We start from the raw sequence: 10,042 nt of genomic DNA, 5'->3' as shown, positions 1-10,042 counted from the left end.
TGGGACCAAGGGGTCAAGCCCAGGTCACTGGGCTTATTCTGCAAGCACCTTAACCCACTGAGCCATCTTCCTAGCACTTAACTAGTGAAATTTCATTTTTTTTTTTTTTTTTTTTTTTTTGTCTCTTCTCTCTGCCCCTCCTGCTTTATTTGCCTCCTTTCCTCTCCTTTCCTTTCCTTCTTGACTTCCAACTTCACCAGTAGCCAGGAATGACTGACCTTGCCTCTCTGATCCTTCTCTCTTGACCCCCTAGATGTCTTAAGTGTACAGGGGTGGGCTACCACCACATCAGCATCAATCCCAGCTCAATAGTGACCTTTCCAGGCCTGCCCCTGAACCTATCGGAAGATGTACGGGAAGTTTTGGCAACTTTGTGGCTGTGTGTGTTTTTCTAGAGGAAAGGTCCTTAGATTCTCCAGAGAGCCTTCCATCCCTTGGGTGTTGTTTGTTCTCATGCTCCTTACCCTCAATACAAACAAACCCAGAACCTTCCCTGTAACCTGCAGGTGTAATGTGTTCCTGGGCCCACGTTATTGGCCATAGGTAGCTTTTTGTAGGTGGCATGTCCGTTATGCTTGAGCGATTGGAAGCTGGGTATGACTTTTCATGTCACCTTGGCTGTGTTGATCATCAGAGTGCAATTTTAGTATGATTAAACAAACAAACACACACACACAAACCCTCACAGGGAGAAATGATACGCGTATTCTTTGTGGCAGGTAAGTGGGAAGCCCAGGCCCATTTTCTCACCTAAAGCTTTGGGAATTGAACTCAGGTCATTGAACATAGGCCCTCTTCCATTGAGCCACCCAGTCTTAGACCCCTTTTAAAATTACATTCAATCTGTGTGTACACACATGTGTGGATCTACATGTGCCTTGGCATGTGTGAGGGGGCCGGAGGACAATCTGTAGGAGTGGGTTCTTTCGGGATCAAACTCTGGATATTAGACTTAGTGGCAAGTGTCTTCAGCCACTAAGCCATCTTGCCTGCTCCCTCTATTCCCGCTCCCCCCACCCCCACACACAGGGTTTCTCTGTGTAGCCCTTGCTGTCCAGGAACTCACTTTGTAGACCAGGCTGGCCTCGAACTCAGAAATCCGCCTGCCTCTGCCTCCCGAGTGCTGGGATTAAAGGCGTGCGCCACCACGCCCGGCCTGGCTTCTAATTTTTAATTTCATTTTTATTTTTTACTATTTTCTTTTTATTTTGAAGCAGAGTCACACCGAGTTTCTCAGATTGTCCTTCAACTCACTGTGAAGGGCAGACACGCCTTTACGTTTTCATCTTCCTACCTAAGCCTCCCCGGTAGCTGTGAGCCCACCAGACCTGTAAAACTATCTTAATTGTAGAAACATTTGGCTACATTTTCTTCATTTGGCTACTGTTGACTGTAGAAACTTCCTTTTTCTTTTCAGAACAGGTTTACTCTGTGTTGCCCTGACTGTCCTGTAACTGACAGCCTGAGATCTGCCTGCCTCTGCTTCCTGAACACTGGGCTTAAAGCATGTGCCACAACCAAACAGTAAAACTCAACTGCTCCTGTCCTTTTGTTTGTTTTATTTTGTTTGTGTTTAGACAGGGTTTCTCAATACAGTAGCCCTGGCTGTCCTGCCTCTCTACCTTCTAGGGCTGGGATTAGAGGTGTGAGCTACTGCACCCTGCCACCATTCATTCCTTAAGGCTTCCTGGACTCTTACTGAGAGCAACTTTCTGCCGCGTTTCCTGCAGTCCTGGTATTTCTGAAAGGATCAGTCCTCCCTAGGTTCCAGTCACTGTTTTCAGTTTTTCGGTTACTTTCAGACTGTTTCCCTCTGGCTGCAGTGAGACAGCTTCAGCACTTATGTGATGTTTCTTTGCTTTTGGTTTACTCCCTAGGACTTGCAGAATCCTGTCTCCCCCTGAACCCCTATTTCCTCTACCTCCTAGGCTTCCTTTCTCTGCATGTACCCTCATATTCTACCCTTTACCAGGGTTCTGAATTGTCCCCTGCTGTCGTTAATGTCTGATGCTTTTGTTCATACCTTCATAATCTTCAGCTGATCTCTGCTTGTATTTTGTCTTGCACACTGCCCATGAAATGTCCATTACCCACACGATTGCCAGAGCACAGTCCTTTACACACAGGGTATGTTTCCTTAGTGTGGCCTAGGAGGCCTTTCGGATTAGCTTCCTGCTACCTCAGAGCTCTTTTTCTAGCTTTGCTGAGCTGTTTGTAGTTCTCGAATGTGTCATGCACTTTCACATCTCTATTTTACTCTTCTTTCTGCATAAGCTGCCCACCCCCCACCCCCACCCCACCCTCACTCACTGCTGTCTTGTATTGTCTTATTCTCCCTCCTTGGCCCATGTAATCAGTTGCTGCTGTGGTCTGCATTGCTCTTTCCAGCCTGCCTTTCCCAGAAGATAAGGCATCTCTTCTGGGTTTGCATTCCAGAGCCCAGACTTTAGAGCTACTGCCTAGGCGCAGAGCTTAGTTCTCTTATTTTTCAGCATCATGACACCGAGCAGGTTACTGAACTGCACTGCCCGTAGTTCCTTCAGTTCTAAGTGGCGATAATTCCTACCTCATTAAACTCCTGGTACAGATATTTGAAGAAGTGCTAGCACTAGTACTGGAGTGAGCCTGCAGTATCTACCGTCATGGTGCATTTACATGGTCTCTGTATTTCTCCTTCCTTCTAGACTCTAACGTCTTTACGAGTAGGCTACACAGCTTACTCATCTCAGTAGTCCCAGAATTTAGCATTGAATCTGGTTCATAATTCAGCCAGAAAACACTTGGGTGGGTGGATGAGTGGGTGAATATGTGAATGAGGGGGTTAATGAATGAATCCCAGTGCACACCGCAGATACTCAGTGATAGTGATGTTGAGTGTCTTAGTCCTTGTTTGTTGGCCGTTTGTGTGTTAGATATAAAAGAAAGAGCTGTTAAAATCCTTGGTCCATTTAAGAAAAGATTTATTTTTATTTTATTTGTGTTTTGCCTGCATGTCACCATGTGCATGCAGTGACCATAGAGACCAGAAGAGGGCACCAAATCTCCTGGAACTGGTGTTACAGGTGGCTGTTGAGTCACTTGTGGGTACAGCAAACTGAACCTGAGACCTGAAAGAGCAGCCAGTGCCCCTAACCAGGGAGCCCCCCTTTTGCCCAATTTTAAAGTTGACATTTTTGTATTTTTATCATTGAGATGTTAAGAATTACTCTGGATTCTAATCCTTTACTGTGCAGATGTAAAATGACTTATTTCCCTGGAGCTGGAGTTACTGACAGTTGTGAGATGCCATGTCGGGGCTGGGAATTGAACCTAGGTCCTCAGGAAGAGCAGCCAGTGCTTTTTTTTGTGTTGTTTTTTTTTTTTGTTTGTTTGTTTTAGATTTATTTATTTATTATGTAAGTACACTGTAGCTGTCTTCAAACACTTTTTCTCCTCTCTCCAGCCCCGCCCTCTCCAGCCCACAGCCCATGCTGTTAACCACTGAGCCATCTCTCCAGACCCATAAATCTTTAATTTTTAGGAAGTCTAATTTTATGTTTTCCTATCAGTATTTTTGCTTTGGTTGTCACATCCAAGAAACGATTTCCTAAACATTCTTTTTTTTTTTTTTTTTTTAATTTTTAAAGACTTTAGCTATCTTCAGACCCTCCAGAAGAGGGCGCCAGATCTCATTGCGGATGGTTGTTAGCCACCATATGGTTGCTGGGATTTGAACTCTGGACCTTCGGAAGAGCAGTCGGGTGCTCTTACCCACTGAGCCATCTCACCAGCCCTTCCTAAACATTCTTTAAGCTTCATGTTTAGAGTTCTGGTCCATTTTTGGGGTTGTCTCTTGTACTCAGTGTGGAGTCCTGTGTTCATTCTTTTGCATGGGGATTTCCACTGTTTCTTGAAAAAAAAATTTCCCCAACTGAATTTTTTTTTTTTGTACCCCTGTTGGAAACCATTTTGTCAAGAAGAAGTGGGTTTATTTCCGGACCCTCAGCTCTCTCCCAGCTGCTCACCTCGTTGCTGCCTGCCCTTCTGCAGTGAGATTTGCAGCCAGGAATCTCAAAGTCTTCCATGGTGTCCCCCCCCCCCCCAACTTTTCCTTTATATCTTTGTTGTTCTGAGGATCAAACTCAGAGTCTCATGCATGGTTGTGTGTCCACCTCGGCTCTCCTGAGCTCATGTCACATCCACATAGGCAGACCTTACCCATGAACTTTCTGGAAGATAGAGATACTCCTTAGATATTGAGAGAATGAGCGAACCTCCTCTTTAATGGGAGGAATGCTTTGAATCCCAATACTCTGGAAGCAGAGGCAGGCAGATCTCTTTGAGTTTAAGGACAGCCAGGACTGCATAGTGACACCTTTCCTTTTATTTATTTGTTTGTTTGTTTAATGTAAGTATACTGTAGTGTGTCTTCAGATACTCCAGAAGAGAGCATCAGATTTGGTTACAGATGGTTATGAGCCACCATGTGGTTGATGGGATTTGAACTCAGGACCTTTGGAAGAGCAGTTGGCACTCTTAACCACTGAGCCATCTCACCAGCCCGACACCTTTCCTTTTAAGGGAGTAGCTTTTGAATTGGTCCTGGGGAAAGAACCTTTGAAGTATGTGTGTTTCACATTTTAATAACTTTTTTTGGTTTGGGTTGGGTTTTTGAGGGGGGGCGGGGGGTTGGTTTTTGGAGATAGGGTTTCTCTGTATAGCCATGAAACTCACTTCGTAGACCAGGCTGGCCTCAAACTCAGAAATCCGCCTGCCTCTGCCTCCCCAAGTGCTGGGATTAAAGGTGTGCGCCACCATGCCCGGATTAATAACTGTTTTTAAGTGAACCAGGGATATGATTCAATAAGCAAGTGGGCCTCCCTCCGCCTCTCAGTCTGTAGACTGCTTACCTAGCATGTACAAAGCCTGGGCTGGATCCCCAAAGCCACATAAACCAGAAAGCGAGCATAGTGCATGCCTATAATCTCAGCAGTCAGGAAGTGCAGGCACGATGACCACCTTGCTACATGCTAAGTTCAGGGCTAGCCGTGGATAAAATAAGAAAATCAGTAAATGACCTTGAAACTGGCATGCCGGATGGTACTGTTCCATGTGGTAGATGAGAGAGACTAGTGGAGCTCTGGGTAGTACAGGAAAGCTTCATGGGTAGGTGGCTTTTCCCAGGTCACCTTCCTGTCTTCTTTCTCTTCATGCTTGTCGAGGTTTTGCTGCCCTGGGACTTCTGAGTTGTAGTTGGACTTTCTGTTTTGTTTTTTTGTTCTTTAAGACAAGGTCTCTCACCAGGCGGCAGTGGCGCACGCCTTTAATTCCAGCACTCAGGAGGCAGAGTCAGGCGGATTTCTGAGTTTGAGGACAGCCAGGACTACACAGAGAAACCCTGTCTCGGAAAACCAAAAAAAAAAAAAAAAAAAAAAAAAGACAAGGTCTCTGGCAGATTTTTTTCTGTAGTGTTTATTAGGATCCTGAATATGTTGGTTGGTTTCCTCCTAGCAGGCCAGCCTGTCTCTAGCTGGATTTGCAGAGAGGGCAGAAATCGGGGTCCTGGGAAACAGCTTGTCTGAAGTGTTGGCTGTCTGTCTGTGCTGGCTGGGTCTCTGTGGGTTCACTTTGTAGCGGTGTAAATGTGCTTCTGGATGCAGGTCTGCTCTGGAAAGCCAGGGAAGGTAGGCAGGCCCTTCTTGGCCTCCAATATCCAACGTAACTTTGGACTGAATTTCTTTAGATTTTCACTAAAGAGGCCAGTCTATGGGATTTCCTGCACCAAGGAAGGGCCCAAGATAAGCCTCCTACTTAGTTTTTTCCCTTACAGATGGGTGGTGTGCTACGTCTCTACCTAACCTGAGGCTTCCAGAGAGTATTCATGTCACTGCCACTTTTCTAAGAGTTTGATGAGTGATCTGTGAGGACTCTGGCCCCATGGTAGAAGGAGCAAAAGGCACAGTGTGGAGAAGGCACCTTCAGGGTGCATCTCTTGTTGCACCTTCAATATGAGTGCCCATGAGTTGTGGTGGATTATGAGAGGCTGGTGCCATACTTCATTATGTCCACATCTCTGTAGGCTTTGCGGTCTTGGGTGAGCCACTTGACCTTTAACTTTAGATTTCCATCTATACAATGGGGACAGTAAGGCAACTGTCATGGAGTTATCACTCAAAAGCTAGATTGCATCATATGTAAAATGATGGCCATGGTCTTCATGAATGGTGTTGAGAAAATGCCAACCGTTACAATTTCCTGTCATCCTTGTCAACACAGCTGCGTTCTAGTCATTTCTGTTGTTGCTGTCTGCCAAGTTCCCAGGTCCACAGAGCTCTGGACACTAGTTGTGATATACTTTCTTGAAAGCAGACCTATACAGTGTATATAGTGTGAATGATGGCTGGTGTGTCCCACTAGTGATGTGAGCATGTTAGAACTGGTCTTGGGTATGTTTAGGGGAAGCCTAGACTCACATGGTAAGGACAATGAGAAGCCTGTGGAACCCTCTGCTACTTGAAGGAAGAGTGAATTAGTGGGTGGGTAGCCCTCTAGAGTGGGCCCTGCTCATCCTTGTTCCTCCCATCACAGGGGAGATGAGGGTGCATAATTAGGGTTCAGAGCAGATAGAGTAGAGACCTTTCCTTTTAGCACTTAGACCTGAAGAAGCCTGGCAATGATTGTTGCAGGCTGGTGGGAAAGTCAGAGGAGGTGGTGACTGATGTTGTTAATGGAGAAAAGTAGACTTGTTGTCTTGCTAATGTGTATGGGTGTCCTAGGAATTCCCTGAAGTCGCAGGAGTTGTGTGTGATGGGTAGGGGTGTCTGGAAGCTCACAGTCTGCACAACAATAGCTCTTCAGGGCTCTTCAGTGAGATGGGATTCTCCCTGCCGAACCAAGAATGACAAACTACAAACGTTTACTGAGGACAGTTGTTGCCTTGAAAGTGGCTTTAGTTAGGCTGGTAGGTTTGAACATGAGCAGCGCCCGTCCTAGCAGAGGGATTGGCCCAGTCAACTCAGCCCAGGAAAGGATGCTTTAAGGCAGTGGTTCTCAACCTTCCTAATGCTGTGACCCTTTCATATAGTTCTTCATGTTGTGGTGACCCCAACCATAAAATCATTTTTGTTAATACTTTATAACTGTGATTTTGCTACTGTTATGAATCTTAATGTAAGTATCTATGTTGTCCGGTGGTCTTAAGTGACCCAAAGGGGTCACTACCCACAGGTTGAGAACCAATGCTTATACCGCACTACCTGCCATGCTTGTTCATCTTATCTCAGAACCTTGGTCGACAGTGACCCCCAGTATTTGGCTTGGCAGGTCCACCATGTGTCTTGAGTTTGGCAGAGGCTCTGGGCCTGGGGACTAGAAGCAAGAACTACAGCTTCTTGCTCCACTGCTTCTTGATTGCTGCATTATTTTTATCTGGTCTCTGTTTTCTCTCAAGTCACAAGAAATGATACACTTGAAGCCCACTTTGGAGGTGGTGTGTCTCTGAAGTCAGGCACTGCCCAATTCTCCTGGAGTTACCTGGGTGGCAAGGCATCTCATGACCATGCAGTGTTATGTGAGATGCCTGTGATGTCAGCTCTTCTGTGCCTTGCTTAGAATCTGTTTGATACACACTCTTATGAGTGCTAGACCCCTAAGCATCCCCAAAAAGTATGTGAACTGGTCCTGTGCAATGTGTTTCTCAGTCAAGTTCAGAGGAGAGAGCTTGTGTTTGGTACAGGTATTAGAGGCAGGCTGTGCCCTGCTGCTCCTTTTCCCAGGAAGTGTAAATTAACTGTGGCAGGAGGAGGTGGGAACAGCCATCAGGACCCAAACTGTAGCCAGGGCGGCTGCCAGTGCAGCCAGGTTGCTTCCTACAGTAAAGTTACCTAAAGCTGTGTAGTAGAAGGCTTAAATCTACAGGCTTTAATTACAATTTTAGAAGTCCCCAAATCACTCTTGCTCCAAAGGTTCAAGTTGAGGATTCTTCCTTGCTTCTGGCTTCTGATAGTGGCCTATAGTCCTTGGTATTTCCTGGCTTCTAGAAGGATGCAGGCTGTCTTCACATGTGCTCCCACATCGGCCTGTATCCACGTGCCCTCCTTTAAGAAGGCTACCTGTCATGTAATTTGAGCTTACCTGACTTGCCCTCCTTTTACCTAAGTTGTCCTGAATCCCATCTTGATATGAGTTGCTCTCTGAGGTACCACTGTTGCCAATGTCAGCATCTCTTGCTTGTGTACAGCTCAACCTGACAGCCTCTCCTAGGTGTTTGACTGCCCCTGAATCCTCTCACCTCACTTGTTCCATCTGTTCTTGACCAGAACCGGGTGGTGGGTCGGCCTAAGGGCAAGTTGGGCCCGGCCTCAGCGGTGAAGTTGGCTGCCAACCGAACAACAGCAGGAGCTCGCAGGCGCCGGACGCGATGCCGCAAGTGCGAGGCCTGCCTGCGGACGGAGTGTGGAGAGTGCCACTTTTGCAAGGACATGAAGAAGTTTGGAGGTCCTGGGCGCATGAAGCAGAGCTGCATCATGCGGCAGTGCATTGCGGTGAGTGCACAGAAGGCACAGGCAGGGCTCATGCAGTGCCTCCCTGCTCGTCTGCCCTTCCCTAGGGGTGCTCTGTGGGATGAGGGAGGTTCAGGTGCCTTGGTTACACTTGGGCAGCCTGGCCATGCTGTCAGACTCCTGTGTGTTATCTGGTGGTCTATAACTCTTACCTTCCTTGAAGTCCCCCTATTAAAGGGGTCAGGGCAGCCTGTCTTGACTGTGACCCTGTTACTAACATTTGTGGTTCAGAGTCCTGGGCCCTTCTTGTCTTCATAGTCAGAAGGTTGGGTGGACAGTTAAGTTTTGCCCTAGACAAAGAGAGGTGATATATGGCATGGAAGAGCTGGGCCCATGGAGAACTTGGCCAGCTGCTCCAGACTCTCTATGCTTCTTTGGCAATCTGACACAGTCCTGGAGGTCAATTTTTGTGCCCTCCCTGAGGCACTGCTCCCTGAGGGCCCAGTGGTCTTCTTCCTGCCCCCTTGAAAAGCTGGCTTAGCTAGAGTAACCAGATTCCTCCACCCTGGTGAACTGGGCCATGAGTCCAGAATGGTACTGGGTGGGAGCTCCTTTGCCATGAGCGCTGCTGCCCCCCAACGCCCATACTTGGGCATCTTCTCCTCTGTATTCACACCACCTTCTTGTTACTTGTTAAAAAAAAAATACATGCCATAAAATTTGCCGACTTAGCTATTTTTAAGCATATAGCACATGCTTAATTCTGTGTTAATTCTGTGCACAATCTGTGGCTGATCTCGAGAGCATTTTCATCTTCTAAACCAATCAGAACTCATTTTGCCAGTTCCTAGAAACCACTGTAGCGTTCGCTCTCAGTTTCTGAGAGTTTAACCACTGCAGAGAGTATGTTGATGAGAAATTGGACCATGTTTGTCCTTTTATGAGTTGTTTATTTCACTTAGCATAACATGCTCAAAGATAACAATTGTTACGCCTGGTAGAATTGTTTTAAATTTTTGTATGTTTGTTTGTTTATTGTGCCATGGTGTTGCTTTGTAGCCCTGCTGGCATCAAACACAAGCAAGTCTCCTTACTGCAGCCTCCCACCTGGATAATTTGTTAATCTTGGGTGATATTAGGTGTATGTGGAAGTTTGAATTGTTTCTCCTCTCGGCGTTTGTGAGTGCTGCAGTGAGCATGAATACCTGAATAATGCCTTTTTGAGATCTGGCCTCTGTGGCCAGCAATAGAACTGTTGGGTCATAATAATTCTAGTTTTAGTTCTTGAGGAACTTGCGTACTGGTTATACCATTTCCCCCTGCGTGGGAATCACTGAGATTCCATTTCTCCACATCCCGGGCCACATCATTTCCTTGAGGTGTCTGTTCTTTCTTTTCAGCATACCGCCCTAATATGTATTGGGTAGGTAGTATCGGAGCAGGTTTTTTTATTTGTATTGCCCTAATAATGATTGATACTAGTTCATGTACTTGTTAGCCATTTGTTTATCTTTCTTTCAAGTCCTTTGCCCATCTGTAAATTAGGTTTGGTCTTTTGTTTG

The 10,042-nt window shown here is 46.3% G+C and overlaps 1 protein-coding gene across 11 annotated transcripts in view; it reads left to right on the top strand.

The window, feature by feature from the left end:
• Positions 1 to 10,042, top strand: part of Kdm2b (lysine demethylase 2B) — a 118,427-nt gene that overhangs the window by 91,812 nt on the left and 16,573 nt on the right. For all 11 annotated transcript variants that reach the window (XM_021162211.2, XM_021162215.1, XM_029477474.1 and 8 more), the window contains one exon: positions 8,298 to 8,522. In XM_021162211.2, the coding sequence (XP_021017870.1) occupies positions 8,298 to 8,522 (225 nt within the window). The remainder of the gene's footprint in view (positions 1 to 8,297; positions 8,523 to 10,042) is intronic.

Source organism: Mus caroli, chromosome 5 (assembly GCF_900094665.2).
Source record: "Mus caroli chromosome 5, CAROLI_EIJ_v1.1, whole genome shotgun sequence".
Classification (NCBI taxonomy): Eukaryota; Metazoa; Chordata; class Mammalia; order Rodentia; family Muridae; genus Mus; species Mus caroli.
This window is presented reverse-complemented; position numbering and strand designations above follow the sequence as displayed.